Below are 24,349 nucleotides of genomic sequence, written 5' to 3'. Positions count from 1 at the left end.
TTTTCATATGCATCAGACATACTTGGAGACTATTGCATATAGTGCCAGATGTATGGAGAACTAGTTATAGTGTGCCTGATGTTCTGGGATATACTTTATCATGCTGGAGTCCAATTACTGAAAATGTGCATCCTTCCAGCTTGCAACTCAGTGCAGAGAAACAGAAGTGAAATATAGAGGTCTTTTTTATCCTGCATATTAGCATAATAATGTGATTTCTCACTGCAGGTTTGTTCCCCTGTAAGGAAGACCATGGATGGCAGACTATACTCTGCGCTTGCTGGAAAGCATGTGTGACACAAAACTGTATTAGGATAATTTGCTTGTATTTTTACTTTTGATATTTTTGAGTTGGTCAGCAGAGATAAGCAGATTTTTAACTAGGTCATACTTCCATTCATTAAAAGGGGATACTTGACTGGTTAGTAAAACCTGCCAAATATAAACCAGATGCTTCAACAGTAAATACTGCTTTACTCCTATACTGCAAGAAACAAGCCTTGACTGATTAAATTTGAAATGAAAATAAATAGGTTTAAGATTGTTTCTGTGCCACGATGTTACTTTTTTATAATTCTGGTACAAATATTTAATAAAAATAATGTCTTAAAATATTTTCACAGTGAAACTGGAAATGCTACACTTAAGACAAATACTTTTACACTCTTGAAAAGACTGCTTACATTAAGTTACGCTACACAGAAATTTTGTGAAGTTCTGGTCAAGACCAATAATGGTGTACAAATTTATAATGGGAAGACTCAACAGCTGTCTGCAAATCTGGATGATTCCTTCTGCTCTTGGGGAATGTGTAGTAAGGGGTGGAACACCTGGATTTTTAGTTTTGGCTACCAGATCTGCTCTGATCTTTGTCATGTTACGCAAATGCTTTGTGTCAGCTTACCCTGTTGTAACAGCAATGAGTGATGCCTCCCTCTCTCACGGCTGAGAGACTGAGAGGAGGGAGTACTGCAAAACAGAAATGTTACTCCAGTTAGGTCCCCTTATAAATGGTTCTTTATATTGATATTAGCTCGGGGTTATGCACTTAAATTGTATTTTGATTCTTCTGAATGCCAGCCATGATGATACAAGCAATATTTTACGTGCATAAAAACAAACAAACAAACAAAAAAAGCACACAAAAAATACAGAAGATAACTGCAGTGCTGCAAAGTGCTTGTGTCATGAGATTGCCCTATGATGTTTAAGTGCCATCTCTTTCACACTCTAAATACCATATTTTTAAGGGTACATTTTCCATGTTATTAAGTCTTTTGGAGTGAGGTGATGGAAGGGAGGGAGGCAAGCTTTCTATCTTTTTTTTTTTTTTTTGGACATTTGCCATCTCTATTGTGCCTTCTTTTTTTTTTAAAAAAAAAAAAAAAAAAAAAAAAAAAGGTAATCCTAATGGCTAGCATGGTGTGCTGCAGAGATAACCATGCAATTGATTTATGGGGGCCCCAAAGTTCAGGTTAGCCAAGTGGCTCAGGTGCCTGGTTAATGAGTAGACAGCCAGCTCCTGTGTCTAGGTGCTTCTCCTGGCGGGAGGGGCTCACGCTTCTTTCTACTAGGTGTCCCCACAAAGCGGAGCATTCAAGAAGCTGCCAAGGTTAATAATGGCTGTATTTTTCTTTTTTTCCCCTAGAATTGTATGTACTGGATTTGCTAAATAATTGGAGGTCTTCTCCTGTTGGAGAATTAATAGGATGCATTTTATATAGTTACCTTTAACATGCACTCTCTTACCTAAATGGAGTTTACTCCTAGTTTTACTTATGGCTTTCCCCTTTGTGAGTCTCCCTTGTACTTCATTCCATGATGTTAGCCTCTTTCTATGCATCTTATAGACGCGCATTAAAAAATGGTTGAGTGATTGAATCACATAATGTTGCACAGTTTGTGACTGGGTGACATGCCAAGGAGGTTATTTAGTGACTAATTTCGAAGGGGAGGAGAAATTGCAGGCTTGTCATGTGGAAAAGTACTTCAGTCTATTGAGGCAGCATTACTTAGATGACTGGGTAAAGCAAGATGGCCTGCCCCTGTTGTGAGCAGAGAGAACAAGGAACATTTTTACTGTTTAAAAACCTTTTCCCAGAAGGCACGGATTTATAAAATGCTGTACTGTAGACTGAGGATTTAGACTCAAGGCTGAAAACAAAAAATGCTTTATTAGAAGAAGTGGAAACAAATGTTCATCTTACTGCTGTAGCCATACAGGTGATTTCCTTAAGTAACAGTAAGTGGCTTTAATTATTTCAGAGCAAAAATCTTAACAAAGATTATTTGATATTTGTCTGTAGGTAACAATGTTGACTGCGTGTAATAAGACTGCTACTATTTTTAATTGTAGAAACAAATAACCAGAGTAGCATCAGGACAGCTGGAAAATTATGCCTGAAAGAGCAGACTGTGTAGGATTTGGTTTGAGACTCTCCTCTCTGCTTGTTTGCAAGATCCACCTTCAGCATGCACATTGACTTAGAGGCAAGGTGAAGCAATCAAACATTATTTTTGATATCACCATTAAATTTGTTTTGTGGTTAGCTTAGAATTTTACAGATCTGTTTTATATTCAGTAAAAAGTGAAACAGGTATTCTTTGTTTTCCCCATGGGAGCTTTAGGATATGGTATGAATTAAGTTTATATGTAGTCAGGGATATAAAAGGACATACCGAGACATGTAAAGTACCTTAAGGTAAAACATTTGGATAGCTGCAGGGACTGGGTTCATACACAAGTGTGCATTAAAGATCTAGGTATAAAGTAAGGGACAATAATGTTAAGAATGTGTTTGATGCTCTGTCATATGGAAAGGGAAATAACGCTGTGGCTGAGCTGTGCTTCATTCAAGCTAGTGTATGTGTGCCTACAATACTGTACCCTAAAAATTCTTAGGGGTATTCATGCCATACCCCTTGTGTACACCTGCACTACAGGTAGGAAGACATGGGGATGGGATGCCACAGTGATATCAAATAGTATGGTGATGATTCCTGACTGAGATTCACTCAGGGCAGCACGTCTCCTTTCTGGATAATCATGTTTATGTGCTCTGACTGCCACCTCTCAGGATAGTGAACATCATCATCTGGTTCTCCTGCTGTGTTCATGTCACCCTCTGGCCAGGCAAGCCTGGCAAAATAAATGTATGAGCATAGAAACTGGAAGAGTGGCTCACCCTAAGAAACATCTTATTTTGGCTGATTGCAGCATTGTTGATCAGGGAAAGGAAAACACATAGAATTAATAACATAGATGGAAGAAGGAAAACCCAGCAATTCTTTTGCCATATCGATATATGTTCCGTTAACTGTTTTGTTCTAGTGCAAGCACTAGAATCAGAGAATTGCAGTTTCATGGATATTCTGAGTTTTAAGCTCAGCTCTTTTTGCACCACAATACAGAGATTTTACAGCTTAACATATACCAAAAGTATGCAAAAGAAGCTAAAAAACTGAAACCCAGATACATGCTAAGGATGGGAAGGCAATAACAATAAATGCTGAGATTTCTCAGGGAGTTCTGCAATTCCTTATCTGGAAAATTATCTGGAAAACGACAATGGGAATACAAGGGACATGTCAAGAACAGAGCTAGCTGGGTCTCAGAATTCCCCATTCACAGGAAGTTTGAACACTGAAATCAGTTTTATTTTGGAATCACCAGCATGTGGTTCCCATGATGAAAAACTGTTGTGAAACCTGGCAGATCCTAAAGCCTTGTACTGTGGGGTGAGACTTAGGTGAGGCCAGGTCTCCAAGCTTAAGCTAGGCTAGCTGTTTTAGGGTCTGAACTGTCTCTTTTGGGCATCAGGGAGCCCATCCTTAGCCAAAATTGCCAAATAAACTAGTCTGGAAGTGCTGCTGAGGAGTGATAGATGTTGAAACTTCTGCACATCTTACTCCATGGTCTAGAAGATCAGTGCACAACTGTTGAGTACCCGGCTCTGCTGAAGAGACCGTGGAAGACCTGGGGTGCCTACCTGAGGGCAGACTGACCAAGTTGCCCCACGTCTATGGATCTGGAAAGCCAAAGCTTTAGAGCACTCCAGAGTTGTCTGATAAGAACCCATATTGGTGTTTGACTGAAATCTGCTGGGTGTTTTTTTTTTTCCAAGCAACGTTTGCTTTACTGATGTTTTTACCAAATGTTTCAGCTCTTTTGAATTAGCATTGTCTGTTGAAAGTATTTTTCATTGGAAAGTTCCTGACCAGAAAAAGCTAAAAGTAATGCTAATGTGTTTGCAGTTTGTAAGTATGCCGTTGGGCAACTGGAGGAACCCGCAGCTGCAGCCGGCCTGTTTTTTTTCTTTAATGTCTCAACATTATGGGGAAATTTATAGGAATTAAAAGACATACAAAGAAAAGGCAAGAGCAAATATGTGTGACAAAGTGATGTCTGATAGCATGAGAAGGATCTGGCTTTAGAAAGACAGTCGTGGTACATGTACTTAAAAAATGTCATTTTCAGACTGTTTATCAATTCTGTAATTTTCAAGTGCACTATTTCTTCTTGTAAATATTATTTTAGAAATATAAAAATTGTATCTGACAGTTTTTTGCAAAAGCTGATTTGTGCTTTCAGCTGTGGAAACCCAGCCTTAGTGAAGGACCAGCCATGACAGGTGTGGTATCATACAGTGCAACTACTGATCAAACTGAGGGGTTTGGACAACTAGGGCTCAAAGGCTGTCAGTTTATTTTTATGAGGGAAGAACAAACGAGAGGATTGTATTGTTGTTGGGTTTGGGGTTCTTTAAGTAAGCTTTTCCTTTCTTTTTCCAGAAACAAAGTGAAGGATTGCCTCAATTTTAGAGGATTTTCTTCTTGTGATCAGTTTCTGTAAAAAGATCTCTTCACCTTGAATTTATCAGTATTGCAGATGCATTTATCAGTTTTATATCAGTATTTAGTGCTTCTGCAGCTTTTTCATCAAAGATTCTCCAAGCTCTTGATAAAATTAATTTCAGATGACCTCAGTGTACTGGTGGGTGAGCCAGTTTAGGAACACAGGTGCAGTTTCCTCGGGGAACTACAAGGTGCCAGTAGGAGAGTAAGAAAAGCAATAGCTTTGCATGCCTGAGAGGTGTCTGCTGGGAACTCCAGGGTGTCTCCAGGACAGTGCAGAGATGAGCACCATGTAAGGAACATGCTCCATCTAGGTATTTTGGCAGGCTGAAAGCCTTGGGGCAAAGCCAGTTGCTGTGCTCTCTGTTGATGTAGACAAGGCCTGGGAGAGCAATGGGTAGGTCTGCCAGGTCAGAAACCCTCACCTACTTTCTCCTTTGGCAGTGTTTTGCTCTGAGATGTTAGCAGATAGTGGCATGAGTCAGGGTACACCTCTGGTATCCATGCCTGGTGAGGTGGAGCGTTGGTGTGGCACCAATGAATCAGTGGTAAGGCATAACTCTAGTTGGCATTTCCCTGGTGTGTGTACGCACGAATCCATGTGCTGCTCTGGTGCACACCATGGGTACAAATGATGCACTGAAGCCAGCCCAAGAGGCAGAAGTAAGGATGGTTTCTTCATCATAAGAGGACCACCCTGGGACAGACCGCAAGAGTGACCTATGAGGCAGGACAGCCATAAGAAATTTAGAATAAAGATAGCACAGTGTTGTATTAGTCCTGACAGAGGACAAGACAGATGGGATTGTACTGCCGAAAACACCAGCTGTCGAACCACTGAATGGCAGCTTGCCCTTTGCTATCCATAAGGCTTGTGATACTGTGACTCTGCCCTTCTTTCAGGGTAGCTGAGCTGTTTGAGGAGGCAGGAAGCAAGCTTTGTATTCTGCTGTATCCAGAGATACTGGTCTGCTCAGCCTCTGTGTGAGCCATTCGGGTGGATGGATAGCTGGTTTGCTACCTTTCTGCATATAATCGTGTTCAAAATGCAGCAAGTTACTGAGTATGCAAACTGAATTGAAATAAAGAACATAACTGATTTTACGTGTTTACTCTTCAGTATATGTCCGGTGCCTCTGTTGTTCTGCTTCAAAAAAATACCCAGATCTGCATCTTGCAGATGGCAGTGTTGTTAGACTGAAACCTTCCTCAGGATACACTTATATGTGGTATGATCTTTTTTTACTACATCAGGTAAAAGCTTCTCAGTGATGTCTATCCCCTCTAGTGCTTTATGCAGAAATTGTAGTAGTAGCCATTTGCCGTATTTTAACCCCAAGGATTGACAAACAAGTTTCTATTTCAAGGGTGTAAAGGCTACAGGGAGCAAGAACAAGGAAGACCTATGCGCTAAACAAAACCACACCCTCAGGCACATATATTACATAGCTGCAGTTGAAAAGCACATGATCCTATGCTTATATTAAAAGATCTTCCTTTTACCCTGAAAGCAATTGGCTGTGACTTCACCTAGTATTTACAGGCTCAGATAAACCCAATATCCTCTTTCTCTGTCCCTGAGTCATGCAACACAAGTCCAAGAAAATATGGCTCAAGACAGCGTATGCATGAGAGTACATTTTCATTGAGCAATGCTGGGATTTTGCTCAATGGTGTGAAGTGGAGGGCAGGAAGAAGAAAAGCAGTGCAGAAAGTGGGGTATATGTGGGAGAGAGTTGTGTGTCTTGAATATCACACAGAAGATGTATAGAGAGAAGCATAAAGAGACTATCATTTGAATTTTTGAAGTTTCCATTGGCAAAGAATCTGGAGATTTTGGAGAAGAAAAAAAAAAAAAAAAAAGTAGAAAGAGAAAAAATATTGACCAGGTGACAGGAGATGCTGTAATGTGGCCAGTGAGGCTGCCTGGCTCCTGGCCCTGTCTGGCCCTTGTGCTCTAGTCCTCCTGCCCTGGGTACCATGGACTCTGTGGCTCCAGCTGCTCTCCCCTTCTGCACACTCCACCCAGGGGCTGAGTCACAGCCTAAAATAGAAAGTGAACCTTCCAGGAAGGGGTTGTGCACTCAAACTTCGTGCCCTCCCAGCCCAGTGGGGTCTTGATTCAGGCTGTGTGCTCCATGTGCTATTTTAAAGCAAAGCAAAAGTAGATAGCACTGTAAATGTCAGTACTCAAGAAAAAGGCGTTTGAACAATAGCTCGGCCCCGTATTTGAACTCCTTGTTTTCCTCTTCAAGTATGGGAATATGCTAAGGTGGAAAATAGGTTTTTTTCTTTGACAGATTTCTTTGACTTATGAGGAATGAATGTGCGTATATAGGAATTTGAAGTCCAGAAGTTAAGGAAAATAAAACCTGTTGCTTTCAAGGCTTCCCATGGAAATTTTCTCCTCTCTACAAGGTAGCATCGGAATTTTCCTTTCACTGCAACCCAGTGTATCCCAGTGCCTGTGCTTTGTGTGCCAGATACTGTTGAATCTGTTGGTAGGTTTAGCTGAAGTAACTAAACAGGGCGTGATATAGCTTGTATGGTGGGGACCAAGGAGGTCTTTCATCCTCCGTGCTCTCCTCTCATTGCAAAACATCTAGTGCTGCCTATCCCTGGAGGCACGATCCCAAAGCAGCTCAGATTCAGTAGGAGTCTTTTTGTTCTGTTGGCTCAGGTCCAGAGTCTGAATGCACAATCCAGCTTAGTATGCTGCAGTGTTTCTTCAAGCCAGATGGAGAACTGTGTTGAATGCCCACTGATAATTTCGTTAATGCCGTTTAGTTATATTTTATTTTACATTTCAGTAGTTCTCTGTGCAAATGAAACAAATTATCCCATGTTCCCCTTTGGCCGGATAACTTTTGTCGGCTCGTTTATGACGCATCCCTGCACAATCCTTTGTTCTGTTTGCACTTATTTATTATTGCTGCTGCCACAGTCAGGTTATCTCCTTTCTTCTTTTTGATACTTGATACTGCAGACTTTTGATCTCTGGCCCTGGGGAACGTCATTTGTAATTCCCAAGTGCGGAGCCTGCTGTGATGAGAACAGCTATTGTTTATATACCGCTAGTGCAATTCCCTTGCCAGTGGAAAAACCTGTGGTGGGGCAGGAATAGAATATAACTTCTTGCTTCATCAGGCATGGATCACTGTTACTGCAGCAAATCCAGCCATATTGTCAAAGTAAGAAGTGAGAGAGGAAAAAAATGGTGGAGATTTCAGATCAACAGCTTCCACTACACAAGTACATACTGTGCAACTTCAGGAATGTGTAGTTGGGCTGAGTGACACTCAGTTTTCTACAGTCCCTTGAAAATGATGGAGAGGGAAGCTGAAATTGCAAACACAAATTCTAGAAGCTATATATATATATTTTTTTTAATGTACTTGATGGAAGCCAACTTGACTTCTTAATTTCTCTGTTTTTCCACTTTACCCGAATGGCACCAGAGCAGGCACATAATGCTTGCTAGAGGGAGAATTTCTCCTGTGTCCGTCATTGACAATGTTCAGTCACCTGGAGAGGTCAGAGCTGGGAAGTGCGATGTTGCAGTTTCAGAAGCACATGTATTCATTGCAGGTTTTGGCCATGACCTTAGCAAAGCACCAATATACTGTTAAGGGACTTTTCCCTTTCATTTCCTTGCTTATTCATTCCTTACTGCTGGCAGTTGCTGCTGATGATTAGAAAACTATAGTAAGATATTTTCTGAGTATGTTCTCTACAAATCTTTGAAAGCTCGGTTATCTTTGGTTGTGGCACAGAAGCCTTTGGCACAAGCTTTATATGGGCTGACCATTTTCATACAACTTGGGTGTCTTACTCTCGGTAAAAGGTGGTGCCTGTTGTTCTCCTATGCTTTGTGTATCCTCTGCATAATAAAGACCACATCAAGGTATTAGCAAAAGGCCAAATCCTGCTCTGAAGCGAATGGAAAATTAGTTCTAGTATTTATTTTCTCATGTCTAAGGAGTTCAGGTTTATTTGTGATGCCAGAGCACCAGCATTTTCTTCATATTGTGGAATCGGTGAACTCTGGCGTGTGTGTGTGTGTCTGATCAATAAGCTGTTACAGCGTGTACCAGCTACATGTTCCTACAAATATGGTACTAAAATCCCTGATATCGGCTTGGGAATAACAGATAATGATAATATGGTATTTGCATGAGCAAACTCATTTTTAAGACTCTCATATTCCTTTAACATGCAGCCCATTTTATTGCTGTCTAGAGGTGCTATTTTCTTTAGGCACTGAGGTCACAAGATGTTTTATTTATACAGACGACAAATGATTTGGTGTTGTAGGTAGTTTTCTTTTTTATCCTGTAGATGTCGAGGTTGACACAACCCACATCACCTTTTCTTCATCCAGTAATTTTACATCCTGTACGTTTTTCCTTTTGTTTCCAGATGCAGAGGGAAATTGCTTATACGGGCCGAGATGGCCCGAGCGCTTCCCGCCCCGGATCTGCCACACACCCTTCACATGTGATGCCCAGCTCTCCACCCTCCACCCCGGTGCCCCACTCCATGCCTCCCTCTCCATCCAGGATCCCCTACGGAGGGGGACGGCCCATGGGTGTGCCAGGCAACGCCACCATCCCCCGGGACCGGCTCTCCAGCGTGCCGGCATCGCGCTCCATATCGCCCAGCCCAAGCGCCATTCTGGAGAGGCGGGATGTGAAGCCAGATGAGGACATGAGTAACAAAAACCTTGCCCTGATTCGAAATGAAGGTCTGTACGGGGACCCCTACTTGTTTCACGAGGGGAGGATGAGTGTGGCCGCACCCCACACCGGACACCCCCTCGATGTCCCCGATCACATTGTAGCCTACCATCGCAGTGCCATGAGGTCATCAAGCACTTACTGTAACCCCTCTATGCCGCCTGAAATGCTGGAGCAGTCCTTGTACAGACAAAAGCCACGAAAGTACCCGGAGAGCCACTTGCCCACGCTCAGCTCTAAAACACCTCCCGCGTCCCCCCACCGGGTGGCTGACATGCGCATGATCGATATCCATCCTCACCATAGCGCCCACGTTCCCCCCCATGCCATCCAGCCTGACAGGTCTTCCCCCAGCCGCCAGTCCTTCAAAAAGGAGCCGGGACCGCCTGTGTTTGTGGACACCAAAGTGCGGAGTGCCCTCGGCCTCCCAGGCATGGCTGAGGTGGTGCCGTCTCCCGTCGATAAACAGGCTTTCGGCTATGGGTCACCTGCAATGCCCAAGGACAAGGAGACAAGGTAAGGCAGAGATGGAGCTTAATTTATGCAAATGAGAAATGTTCCTAATATGCGCATCTTGTGTCGTCGTACACCCGGGGGACGATGTGATGTGTAGGAGGCTGCTTCGCTGGGCTACGGTGTTTATTAGCTGTCTGTCAAGGTAGTTAGTAATTTAGAGGAGATGCGACGCCACCCGTTATTAATCTGAAAGTATTGTCAGCCCATGATGAATCCCTAGTTATTTTCATTTGTGTAAATTTCAGTCATTGGAAAAAATATAATAAAATAAAATGATTAACTAGGATTTTTCTTTCCAGACAACCAGATCATGTTACAAGAACAAATGATGTTCTGTTCCTGCTAATAAGGGAATATATTTCACCCCCGTTAAGAATGACACTCTGATATTACAATTTTGGTTCTTTATGGAGTGGAGTTTTTCTCATCTAGTGTTAGGAAATGGGAAGAATTTATCATTACTGTCTTATCTCCTGTAAAACATGAATTTGCATAAAAATAGGACAGTTGTTTATAATAATGTTCCTCGAGGGGAAACTGCTGAGAAAAGCAAGTCTGTCCCAGGGAAGAAACTGAAACAAGAATGCTGTTCCCAATGATTTTTACCCAGCATCACAAATAGTTGGTGACCTGACTGTTGTTAACTTTTCTGCGCTGAGAATGATGACAATGATCTCTCCTGTCTTTTAAGGACTAGATTCACACAAAGGTCTGTGAAGGCTTCTCCTGCTACAGACCCTGCCGTAGGAAAGAAAAATCATTACCCTGCTAGTCCGTTATTGTGTATGTGCATGAGTTGCTCTAATCTCTAGCGTATTGATTGTGCTGTTAACTTTTATAGAGCTCTTTAGGGAAGTGAAGATGAATAGCTGGAAAATGCTGAGCTCACAAAGGCCAAAGGTAAATACTGACTGCCTTAAACCACTGGGGAGGTACAGAGCTTCACATGGCCCCCAAACATCCCTTCCATCTCAGCAACTTGATCAACAGTTACTCAGATCACACGAGGCAGAAAGAATAATGTGTTGTGAGATCCCTTGTTGGGGAGAAAATGGAGGATGGAAGAAAATCATCCAACTTCACAAAATTATATGATGATACCAAGTTGGTAGTTACATTGATACAAGGGGCTATTACAGTCTAGGGTCAGTGAAACCTGATTTATATTTATTATTTCCAAGAAAAAGATGCATGTACCTGAAATCTCATTTCAAGCATCCAATATTACAAATAGGAAATAATTTGCACTACATTTTCCACTTCTAATTCAAGAGATCAGATCAAAAACTGTACAAGTTTTGTGTCAGGGGACTGAAAATGGAGGAGGACACCAACAACTTCCCAGTCTATGCTACTTTCTCTGTCTTTTCTGGGCATCTCAGCTGTTCGCTCTGGTACTCAGGCTGTGTATTTGTGAATATACACGTAGTTCTGCAGCTCCTTAAAGGGAGCTTTGCACCAGAAATTTTAATTCTGGTCCCAAGATATATTTATAGTGATGAAAATAATATTTACATAATTACACTTCCAAATAAATACATTACCTGAAAAATTCAGTATGGTGTGTATTAGCCACATGACACTGAAAAAAAGTCATTCTGAAAACTGCTCTTAGGTAGTGGTATTTTTTTTTTTAACCTTGAGAAACTGACTTCTTAAAAAAGTAATTCCAAATACCAAAAGCAATTAATGCAAATTTGTGTGTTTTCTAACCACTGCAATATCAAGAATTGTTTTTCAGTTTTAGAGATAGGAAATGCTGTTCCTTATTTAAGCTTTGTAATACTTTAATAAACTTTGAAAGCAATTCTCTATTGAGATTGTACTAAACTAAATAAGGTACACTATGTGTGTTGAGGCTGAGGTGCTCATTTTGTGCTTCAGCAGGGGCTGAGTTGTTACACCTCTGTTATGAAGACCTGAAAGGTGAAGTATATAATGGCAGAAAAGCATCCTGTACCTTGTTGTGTAATATTTACAGTTTACACACGTCAGCTGTACAGCTGGACTTGCTTCTGTGAGTAAGAATATTTTGGGATTGGAGAGATGGAGCTGAATTCATCCTCTGAAATTGGAAAAATGAGATAGATGCTGCTGTCATGCACATTATCCACTTGCTGGCAGCTGTGCAAAGAGCCTAAAACCCAGGCTATAGAAAGTCAGTGATATTGTGGTTAGTCAACATGTGTGCAGTGTCAGTGGGGTAGCAGTAAAAAGGCAAGTTTGCTTATCTGCTAGCCTTGGTAATACTGAGAAGGGAGGTCTTATGCACTTGTGCACAAAGACAAGAGAGCCTCACCATCCTCACTCATTCAACCCTGCAGATAACTAAGAGGGGGGTTGAGGCCCCTATGAGCATCAAACCCATCATGTCAGCACTGTTTTTCCTTCAGTCACTAGTGGAGTGTGCTGAGAAGAAAGGAAATACCTCTTGGACCATCTCTTTTGAGAAATTAACTTGAAGTAGTGCTGCCACAACCTCAGGGACAATGCAAAGCTTTAGTATAAAGTGAAGGAAATGGGCCTTTCTGGACAATGCCTGAAGTTAACTAAATCTCTCTTCCTCCATTAATTCTTCTTCGACTTTTCCAGTCAGTGGCTGAAGTGGGATATATACGTACTTCATCAGAATATCTTGAGTACTTAGAGCAGATCAGAGCTCTCACTGAGCACATCCTGGTCTTGTTGAAGAAAATGAGCCTGTTACCTTTAGGATGTCAAATTCAGCAGATTTGGGTCTACCAAAGATAAAAAGGACAAAAACTGGTATCTCCTATCTCTTCTTCTTGGAGTTTCCCATTAATTTTGCATTGCGGACACCAGTCTTGTTAAGCCTGTTATTTAAGTCAGAGTTGAGGGGGATTTAATTGCTTCGTGTAATTCTTTCTTTTATCAGTTTTACCTCAGGTATTTTCAAGGTAGCTAATTCCACTGTATAAAGAACTGAATAAATTCTCACAATAGTTCATTTACCAGAGGCATTCTATATAAAGCAGTTTTAAAACAGTCAGAAGAAACAAATTCATGGAGATTTCAAAAATTAAAATGTTGTAACAGGTTGTAGCAGTTCATCTTTGAGGAGTCATCGCCCCTTAAATATGAGGTTTACAGGAAGAATGCATAACTTCTTGCAACTGAGCATAAGCTGTTTGAACAGTGATTCGCTATCATTTTTTGGATGGCCTGTTTCTGTAGATTATGGTGGACAGTTCTGGAAGTTACATGGTTCGCTGAACAAAAAAATGTGATCACATTCACCACTTATGGCTTGCAGTTAGAGATTGAAGGGTAACAGCCATGTTTAGGTTATTGGATATTGTTCCTATCATAAAACCACATATTGCTTGATACTTTCAAGTATGGATGGACACAGCTATGCATTAGGAAAAACAAACAAACAAACAAACAACAGTCTTGCTCTGTAAAGCCATGGACAGTGAGAGACAAGAAAGATAGGTGTTAAAGATGCACCCTCTCAGACAGTGCTGTGTACTGCCTCTCCCAAAGGCACGCAGTGGTGTGATTGCTCTGTAGGACTGCAAGTAACCACAGAAATGTGTGCTTGCTGCACCCATTACAAACTATGGCCTGCTGTTTGCAATCTGGAAGCTCCCAGAAAATATGATGGCAGTTGGAAGCAGTATCACTTTCCAGAGAGACAGAATTGCATCCTCCTTTGTGATAAAACTGGAATAACTGGGTAAAAAGGATGGGTGAACAATATGGAGTCAAGGTAAACTGCCGTTTGGCTTCCTTCTGTTGGAGGAACTATTTCTAGGGAAAATGAGATGCAGGCTTTTGGATAAGCATAGAATCATAGAATATCTGAATTGGAAGGGACCCATAAGGATCATTGAGTCCAACTCCTGGGTACCCAAAGGACCACCCAAAAAGTCTGAGAGCATTGTCCAAATGCTTCTTGAACTCCGGCAGGCTCAGTGCCATGACCACTGCCCTGGGGAGCCTGCCCCAGTGCCCGACCACCCTCTGGGTGCAGAACCTTTTCCTAACACCCATCCTGACCCTCCCCTGTCCCAGCTCCATGCAGCTCCTTCGGGTCCTGTCACTGTCCCCAGAGAGCAGAGCTCAGCGCCTGCCCCTCCGCACCCCTCGTGAGGGAGCTGCAGGCCACCATGAGGCCTCCCCTCAGCCTGCTCTGCTCGGGGCCGAACAGTCCAAATGACTTCATCCACTCTCCATATGTCTATCAGTTATCAGATAGTATCAAAGCTGACAGCACTTCATAGTCTACATTTTCACTTCAGCTTCAAGCTGCAGAAAGTTTGAATTTAACCATGTTCATAGAAGACTGAAATATTCATCTGTGCATAATTTTTCCCTTGGGAAGAGAGCAGAATACAGAAGAGTTCTGCTGTATGCTGCTTCACACCCTTCCAGGAGATCCACTCTGCTATTTGGGGGGGGGGGGGGGCAATTTGGGATGAAGTCTGACTGTGCCACTTTCACTTTGTGCTAGGGAAGCCATGAGGAAAAACAACCTACCTTCCTTTTCTTTTTCAGTGAGATAAAAAAAAAAAAAATCCAATTAAATGTTTCTCTCATAGGGTGATGTAGAAAGAAATGTATTTTTCCCTGTCTCTGACCTTCTTTTTATTACTACACATATTTCACTTACTGTTTAGCTATAAAATATGAAGTCACTGTAAATCCTTCTCCAGGACAGTGTGCTAATTAGTTTGTGGTGTCAGACTCGGTATGTGAGTATGTCTGTTACGGATGATCACTGCACTGCCTAGGGTAGGATAAGAACATGAACAAACGGTTACATGGCCCAGTCCTAGTTTGTGTCTATACAAAGCATCTTCTCAGTGATGTGAATAATAAGGATGTTCCCAGAAAAAGGAAGAAATATGAAAATCATGCTTAAATAGCATCATGGTGGATACCACTTTAGCAATACACTCTACCCTGCTCAGGATTACTTTCAGTTAGCTGCAGGGAATGACATGAAACCATAGTGAAGCTGTAGTGAAGAAATCTTGTGATGAAACCTGATGTCTCAGTGCAGAGCCAGAGAGGCAAGAGCTTGTTTTGCTTCTGCTGAATCTGGGGAGTGAGATCCTGAGGCAGGGCTCAAGTGCCTGGGTGTACCTGGAGCTGTGAAACAGGCTGCCAGGAAGAAGAGGGCTGGCGAGGACCTCATGCCTGCTTTGCTGGCAGAGGTTTGATTGTGACACAAGCTGAAGCCAAGTCTGACCAAGAGGCTTGCTAGAGCTGGGAGTTGCTTCTGACCTTGTCCCCTCCTTTCCTCCTCCACCACACCAAGTCTGGATCCCCCAGCATTCACTGGAAAACAATGTGAAACAATGCCCTTTGGTGCCCAGGCCGATAAAAAGCATATTCTTTCCTAAGAGCTTGTATAAGTGACCCTCCCTGCTCTTCCTGGGTGGTGGAGAGATGTGGATTTATCTGGGAAATTAATCAGGGAACAGAGCTGGGCTTCATCCTCTGTGTACTCCCAGCCAACAAATAGGCACCAGCAAAGAAGGTTCTTCTGCCTGCCCCTCTAGCCTGGTGCTTCACATACCAGCATGCCCTGTCCACAGGGACACTGGCCTGCCCCATCCATGGGGGCAGCAGCCTGCCCTACAGCACAGGAACCCCAGCCTGCCCCATCCACATGGACCTTGGCAGGCAGAGAATATAAAGTTGAGGAACAAAAATCTCTGACTCTCTGACTGTCACCACAGTGCCAGCATCCCTCAGCAGAGGCTGAGGTAAAGGCCCGTTCTCTTCCTCTGAAGCCCCCGGCTCTGCTGGACCACAGCAGTGTCAGAAGCCAGGATGGCTCCAGCCCTTCACAGGGGAGCTGGGATGGCTGTGGAGCCGTCATTGCTCCCCCAGGGCCACGTAGCAGGCAGCAGGATGCCACCAGCCCTCCAGCCACGTCAGCCCAGCACAGCTACGCTGCTGGGCCAGCCACATCCCTCCCTGCCCCTTCCTCCTGCTGCCTTCAGTCAGACTGCCAGGTCTCCGAAAATCGGCTTGTTTTATTTAATGCCTGAAAGGCGCCTCCTTTCAGACACCTGTTTTTGAAATGTTTGGTGCTAATGGCTGTAATGAGTCTGGGTATTACAGTGAAACGATTAGGGGAAAAATCCTGCCTTGTGTTTAACAGACTGACTCCAGAGCATGTGTAGATTCTTCACATTCTTAATGCTTTTACCATATGAAAAGTAATGTGCTCTGTGCAATTGATTCCAGTGTTTCATTCGTTTTTCATCATCTCCTATCTCTGGAACATCCCTCTCCCTCTTAACAACATATTTTCCTAGATTTCATGGCAAAGGACAAGATCGGCTTTGTGTTGCCATAATCTCATTTGAAGCAGAAAATTGTTTCCAGATTATCGAATGTGGGATGGAAAAAACATCATATTTATGAATTGGTAAAGCAGATAGACTTTCAATTGAGTTTAGTTCCAGGAAGGGTTTGTGATGATTTTCTGGGGGAAAAAAAACTGTTTTCATTATTAAGTGTCAAAAATGTTGCATTGAAGTTTGTTAGAATATATTTATCCCAGGGTTTTTGTACTTGTTTTTGTTCCAAAGGTTACTGTAGCCTGAACCGGTTTCTTATTTTAAAACTTGTAACAGTGGAAATTCTGTAACATATTTCTTGGTTTGAAATGAATTAGGTCAGATTCACTAGTCTTCTCACCACCGCTCAAAATACCTTTCAACATGAAGACAGAAAAGTAAGGAGCGCACGCTGTATTCACTCGCAGTAAGAACGCGTCTGCTAGCTGGGGACTGACTGAGCATCCTCTTGTTCCCTCCTTGTGTCTGTTAGCATCTCATTAATTGCTTTGCTGTCCTGTTTTCTCGACATCTGGGTGTCTTGGAGTCTCTCCCAGCTATGGTATCTGCGTGCTATCCCAGAAAACCTCTGTTTCATTCATGAAGTGTGAATGAAATAATTAGCCTGGATAACTTGTCCGGCTAATGAGCTGAGCTGGTTACTCGCTTTGTATCATTTCAGACTGCCTTTAACTTGTATCACTACATATGTTGGAATTTATATGACCTTATTAATTGGCAGTATTGCTTTGGCCACCAAGCTGCAAACAGTGGTGGGGGTGGCCAGACCTCAGCTGCTCCCACATGCCTGGGATGCCACAGCGGTGATGGGTGGCCCCTGTGGCAAGTCGAATCTGGGGCTGAACGTGCCACCTCTGCCCATGTGGCCTCTGTCTGTCCCATCTTCATTCATGAGCCATTGCTGCTGGTCTTCTTGCTTTCTGAGGTGTTTTGTTCCCAACCTCTTCCAAAATCACAGCCCGCTGTTAGTGTTTGCTTTGTGTGTTTCCCCGGTCACTTAACTGCTGGCATAGAAGGACACATTTTCAGAAAGTCCTGGCTGAGGTCCCACGTTGACATGTGTCTGCGTTGTGGTGTGTTGCTGGCATACTGGCATGTGAAAGTAGGTACCTGTGTGAGCAAAAGGCTGCTATGGAGCCTACTGCCAAGGAAGTCACCAGGTACCTGACCAATATATGCATTCGTGTAAATGATGGGCAAAGATGAACACACAAGTATCAGTCCTTCTATCCAAAAAATGTCATTGTTGTTGCTTAGTGGCCTTTGGTACCTCATGGAAAACACTGAATGTTGTACCTATTACAGTTCTTCTTCCTCTATTTTATTCTGCTTGTTAGGAATTTCTCAGGATGTGTATGCAAAAACAAATCTGTTTTAATACCATTGTGCTGCACAGTCTGTGCTTGGTGTTTTGTGCCTGGTCTGTCACGCTGCTGTCCTTTCCAGAGCAGACAGTTGCGATGTCAGGTGCAGGGGATTTGGTCTGGGAAATCGTCAGCTTGGGCAGATTAAATGCTTCACAGACAAAAATACTGGTTGGGGGAAGCTGAAAATAGTAACGAGAAGAAGTCTAAAGTTTTTAATCCTGAAACCTTGTACACGGGCAAAACTATTGGCCCAGTGAAGGTAAGAGAGAGAGAGAGGAAAAAAAAAAAAAAAAAGTAATGCTGAAAAAATGATTTTCATTAGTTCCAAGAGGCATTAACTGATTGTTTTAGATGCCTTTTTTGTGCAGTCACTAGAATTTTATTATCTGGGTTGCTGTTCTGTTTTTTAACTATGCAGATGTCTTTTTTATTGTCTGTTGCCATGCAAAAGCTGTCCAACCCAAGATGCGGTAAGCTGCTGTAACAAGGTATATGCAAACTGATACCAATGAGCCTTTGCACAACTCTGTAGTGTCTTTCCAACCCCGTGGTAATCATTCACCTAGAAAAACAAGTCTGAAAGCAAATATATCTGGCTTTAACAAACGGTTCTCTTGTCTTACAGAGAGAGGATACAAGCCATGGAGAAACAGATTGCCAGTTTAACTGGTCTTGTTCAGTCTGCGCTTTTTAAAGGGCCAAATACAAGTAATAGCAAAGATGCTTCTAGGTAAAAAAAGAATTCATTAAATCTGTTTCTCTCTAATGATTTTAGTAATCAATCAACAAAAATAGTATTTTAATGTAACAGTAAAAAAAACCTGAATGATCAATCATTTTAAAGTATCTTTATCATCCCCATGAGAATGCTAGGCAGAGAGGAAGAATATGCCAAAAAATAAATGGAGATTAACTGCATTACTCTTCTTTGTGTTAAAAAAGAATTAATGTAGCTACATCTCTGTGCTTTCTGCTGCTTATGCCCCATTCCTTGCTTAACTTCTATTAAAAATTGATTTTTAAAAAAAGCAATTCACAAGCTACTGGTGATTTAGATTAAAAATATATATGCTAAACAAGGCCATTAAATTTACTGATGATAAACTTCACCACAGTTTTATTGTTAGTAAGTTAAATTTATGATTTTTCTTTTTATTGCTTAGTGAGAAGATGATGTTGAAAATTGTGTCCAGCAAGAACAGCATTGACGCTACAGGTAAGATAATTCATTTTAAATTTACAACTTCTTCTAGTATATAAATAACTCAAATTTTACTAGCATCCCCGTTTATGGAAATGGCAACTTTACTTTCCACAGCTGAAGTGTCAGAAGTGAAGTTTAAGTTAAGGATATGGGATTCAGTCATGTCTTTGTTAAGAAAGGAATTTCTGACAGGTTGAGGTGGAATGAATTTCACACCTGCACTGAATGGTTTAAATGAGATACAGAGTTTCTGCATATGGTGAATTTTGCAGTGATTCATCCCACCTATGGTATATATCTGTCAGTACTAACCCCAGGTGTATCTGGAATGCTGTAGAAGGCTAAATATTTCATTTCTATTCTGGTCACCTGAACTTTTCTCTAAGGTTATCTTGCCAGTAGATTGCTATGGGTTTGATGTCACTAAGGAATTTAGCAGTCAGCAAGATAGCACTTTCCCTATTTAAGCCATATTGATCTGTTACTAATTATTAGCATGCTCCTAAACTGTTGGCATCAACTGTGATGAAGCCATCATGAGCTGGTCTTACCTTAGCTTCCTACTCAGAGAGCTGCTAAGTGTTTAAAAGATACACTTAAGGCTGTTGTGAAAGTAGATCTCCATGTGATTGGAGCTCTTTGTGTATGGGCTGCTGCTCTAGATGTCTGCAGGGTGGGTGGGTGTGTTTATATGCCTCCTCTTCACCTTTTGTCATGCACTGAATGCAAATAAAGGCAGTTCCCTACTTCCTGGTAATGTTGTTCCCACAGGGTGGTCTGTGCTCTGGCAGGTAGTAAACCACACACATTTATTAGCAATTCTATTATGCTCTTAACTGGCCTTTTTGCTGGAGCTGTTAGTTCACGTTCAGGATTCCTGTTTATCTGGAATTGCAGTACATCCTCCTAACCAACAGAAGTCAAACCGGACCTGGAAACTATCAAGCATGTGCAAGAGAGAGTAAGCTAATGTCCTGGTGCTGGAACTCTGCTCCCAAGCCATTCTCTGGTCCTGTTCCAACTCTTCCCTTCCTTCTGGCCCCTGGATGGGGAGAGCAATACTTCAGGCTGTGAAGAAATAAGCTGTAATTTATCAGTTTCAGGCAACTCATTGAAAAAAGCCATCATTTTTCAAAACAGCTGCAAAATGCTCTTAGACTTTTCCCTATTTCATTGTCATTATATGCTAAGAATTTATAGTATTTCCCACTTGCATAGGTTTTGTATCATACAAAGAACCCATAAAACAATCAAACAACGTGCACATACCTTGCCTTGTTTTCCTCATTGCATTGTGTGGCTATTAGGCCTTTCAGCTCTCCTGTGCTTGTTCTAATTCAGATAAACACTTGGCAGGGGGCACTAAGTTGGGAGTCCTGATCTAAGCAGGCCCTGCTTTGAATGGGAGCTTGGACCAGATGACCTCTAGAGGCTCCCTTTCAACCTAAATTATTTGTGTATGCATATGTGAATGAATACACTTCCAACAACTGAGAAATTAAATAATATTCACTGGAAAAACTGCCCCACACAAAGCAAGGATAGGGATTCTTCAGTCTGTAGGTCATACCCAGCCCAACAGAACAGCATGATTCTTATGACCAGTAGCCAGTTCATGCTGTCATTCCCAAACACTTTTCACTCACTACTTTGTTGTATGACTGAAAGTGTGTCCCTGAGATGACAAAATTACGTATAATAGATGAATGCCCCATCATGGGGGGCAGGAGTGGCCAGTTTAATTTACTGACAAAAGACCAGATCAGTATCTATCAGGTACTGACAGAGATAATGTCTCTGTCACACAACTGTGTCGTACCCATCATGTGAGATACCACAGTTCAGGTTGTGTAATAGGTGCAGTTCTGATCACCTGGGGAGATAGACATAGGGCAGTGGGGCTGGCCGTGCAGCCAGTCATGTGGTCATGCAACTGGAAGGATCCCTATCAGCACTGTATAGTTGTAACTCCAGCATCTGCATCCCTAAATCCTGTCCTTCCAGCATGACACAGCCACAGAAAAATCAGAAAACTGAACTATAGCAGGTAAGGGGAAACAAGGTGTGATGCTGACCACAATATGCTACTGCTTCAGTATTGTCACCCATATCAGCTGATACTGAGGACTGCCTTCCTATATAATAGAATAGTCTGCTTTTGCATCTGCTTTTGAAATTACACATAACGAGGTCTAATAAGTCTCTGCTTACCTGAAAGACATCAACAATCTGTCAGAATATGCAAAATGTGCTACATAATGTTTCTCCTTCGAGTAAATATGCTTGGGTTTAAGCATGCTTGCAGCATCCAGAAACACTTTTGCAGACCTCTGTTTTGCTCTCCAGTTCACCCCAATCTTTATTAAGTACAGCCATTAGACAGTCAGCTCTCAAAGTATACAATTCCACTTGACAACTGCACACTGAGATACCAGTTTTAGCAATTTCAAAGACTATGTGAAAGGAAAAGTGGTATAAAATGTTGATTGAGCAGTCCTTTCTAGAGCAGCGGTAAGCAGAAACGTGAATTGCTTCCTATCCTGAACAATAAAACATCTGTGCAGTATGAAATTGACTCATCAATGTTGAACCAACATTGTATTTTGTAGTATGCTTTCTAGTGATGGGAGACATTCATGCAAAAAATAGAGAACTAGCTCACTTGGGAAGGAAAAGAAACCAAATGTTCTAAATCCTAGGTAGTTCTGTATATCTAGGTTGTGAATACTCCATTTGGTATTTTGTATAAATCAAGTAGTTGTGTTTAACACGTTTTTGCTTTGCCAGTCTGTAGCAGATTCTTTAGCCTCAAATACTAGAACCTAAACGAAAATGCTTTTTCACTGGGGAAAATAAGCCTGTGACAGTGACCCTGCTGTCTGCATTTCTTATGTTTTGTTGCTTTAGGCTCATTTCTTCATGGGAGTTGGGTTCAAAGAGCAGTAACATTCCATAGTCGAGCTATGTATCTCCTGTTCACGCTAGGATAAATCCAATGACTGAATCCTTATAACCTCTTTCAGTTCATCAAAAGTGAATGGTATCTAGGGACTCTTCATTTAGGAACAGCCTGATAGCACATGACTCAAAAAAAAAAAAACAACCGACAACAAAAAGTTACTAGAAAGATTGTCCATGAGATAACTAACAAATATGCTAGGTAATGCTCATCTACTCTCTTTTAAGTCATATTTTGTTCATCAAGTGGTAAGAATGAGAGATAGATTAAATTCTGGATCAATTACATCCTGGATTGCAAAGCAAAACACACAAAACCAATTTGCCATTTGCTGCCTTGGTGGAAGAGGAGGAAGGAGATTTTAGTTTATTCTGAAAAGGGTTCAAGGAGTCTTTCTTTCTGTGCTGACATCTCCAGTACAAATCAAGAGAGGGAGATAGAGAAGGGAGAAGTGTTACACATGTAGTGCTCAAATTTGATTCCTCACCCTTTGTGACCTGTGCTTGCCAGAGAAGTTCTTGTCTTCTGTGCACATCTGTGTGCTGTTTTCACACACTCTTGTAATGATCTGTGAATTTAAACAGTTGTCCATATCTGCTTGCTTACCTCATATTCAAAGATAGATCATGCTAGTCTTTGAACTTGGTCAGTGTTTGCAAGTATAGCATGATCCTGAATTAATTCTGGGTCACCAAGGTGAAGTTGCACATGGATATCTGTAGAACATCCTGTTCTTTTAAGGACGCTGTGGTGTCTGACCATAACAGCTTGTTAATGATGGAGTTGCAACCTTAACATTGCATTTGTCTGTTTGTTTAGTGGATTCCAACCAGCTGATAAGGGGACTGAGTAACTGCCACGTCTCCCCCATGATATTTTAAAATGTGGCTCTTTGATAAGAATATTAATGATTTGGGAAGAAACACTTCTTGATGTCTTCTGGTGGTCTTTTTTTTTTTTTTTTATAGCCTGCTTCAAAACAAAATCTTAGCATTTTAGAAAGACAACTAAATTCTGGAAAATGGAAGGAGAGCGGTGTCTTTGCATGATAACAAAGGTCAGGTGTCAGGGAGTGGCAGTCCAGCTCCTTGCCTTCTTGAGCCTGGGCAAGTACCCAGCCTTTCCCTTTTGCACTGCAGTTTTTTTTTTCCTCAGGACCCCTTACCTAGCTCCAACAAGGGTTTATTTTAAACGCTATGCAAGCCAACACTGTTTCTTTCCCTTCAATCCATCTGGCTCTACATCTAATCGCAAAGCTACAGCCTGGGCCTGCTTCCAAATGAGAGCTATACTCCCTAGACGAAGCAGTCCCTCATTCAGCTGCCCTTTTATTCCTTTTTGATGAAAATACGAATCTCTGAGAAATCAGCTGGTGATCTTCACTGTGCTCCCATGCTCGCTGGGTGAGTGTGGTTGTGTTTCACCCCCTTAGGAGTCCCTTCGTGCTTCGTGGGCTCTGAGCACTGCCTGCAGCAGAAGCTTCATGGTAGCATATGTAGAAGAGGTGGCTGGGGTAGCAGAGGAGGAGGAGGATTGATTTGCAGGGAGTAGGACACATTTATTGTTTACAGAAGCAGATCACAGTCCATCTACACTAAAAGGAAAGCAGGCACCCCATCCTCTGAAAATATGCAAATTGACTGGTGTCCAACATGTGGGGAGAGACTGGAGGGGACTGATTCATGCCTTGGCTGCATAACCACAGAGTTGGGGGCTGAGGTTTTGGAGCTTTTGCTTGAGGCAAAGAATAGCAGAAAGGTAGATGTGCTTTCAAAAATAGTCCAGATTTGTGGCTAGGGATCAGAACTGTTGGAGGCTTATCCACATTTTTCAGACTCTCTGGTGGTTTCTGTCTGTAGGGTTTATGAACTAAATACCCTTTTCTTAAAAAAAAAAAAAAACGCAAAAAAAAAAAATAGTGCATGTGGGAGGGAGATACATGCTTTGTAGGAAAAAATGCAGCATACATGTAGACACAATTATTGGCATAGATTAGGCTGAAGCGTGGAGCAGGTACAGAATGGCAGTGAACAAGGACTGTTTATTTCTTGAGTGTTGCTTTCTTTTAAGCAGTTCTTTGACAGCCAAAAGAGCACTGAATCATACTGGAGCATGGCAAAAATGTGCAGCAGCTTGCTCAGCACTGAACTGAAGAGTGCTGTTGTAGAAGCACCGAGCAGATCTAGCAGATCTTGCAGAAGGTCATTTAGGTAGCATGCATTACAAGAGGCTAGAACAGCTTTTTGTTTGAGCATGTCTCCCAAGACCTGCAGCATGTCACACCGTATACAACATGGGTGCAGCCCAAGGGACACGTGCTTTTACGGAAGGGAACTGTAAATGTGGGTACAGCAGGAAACACGATTCTTCAG

The 24,349-nt window shown here is 42.0% G+C and overlaps 1 protein-coding gene across 22 annotated transcripts in view; it reads left to right on the top strand.

Annotated features, from left to right (window-relative positions):
* KIAA1217 overlaps positions 1–24,349 on the top strand; it is a 373,099-nt gene that overhangs the window by 301,869 nt on the left and 46,881 nt on the right. For 19 of the 22 annotated variants that reach the window (XR_014316991.1, XR_014316992.1, XR_014316993.1 and 16 more), the window contains 3 exons: positions 9,274–10,106; positions 18,440–18,544; positions 18,978–19,030. Coding sequence is in view for 19 of the 22 variants with exons in the window: in XM_082754186.1 (XP_082610312.1) it covers positions 9,274–10,106; positions 18,440–18,544; positions 18,978–19,030 (991 nt within the window). In the remaining 3 variants the exon portion in view is untranslated. Of the gene's footprint in view, positions 1–2,041; positions 2,243–9,273; positions 10,107–18,439; positions 18,545–18,977; positions 19,031–24,349 lie in introns of those variants that run through there. The other 3 variants (XM_082754176.1, XM_082754175.1, XM_082754183.1) reach the window with 3 other exon arrangements.

The sequence above is a fragment of the Aythya marila genome (genome assembly GCF_965140915.1).
Source record: "Aythya marila genome assembly, chromosome: 2".
Lineage (NCBI taxonomy): Eukaryota > Metazoa > Chordata > Aves > Anseriformes > Anatidae > Aythya > Aythya marila.
The sequence above is the reverse complement of the archived record's forward strand: the minus strand, read 5'-3'. Positions and strand labels throughout refer to the sequence as shown.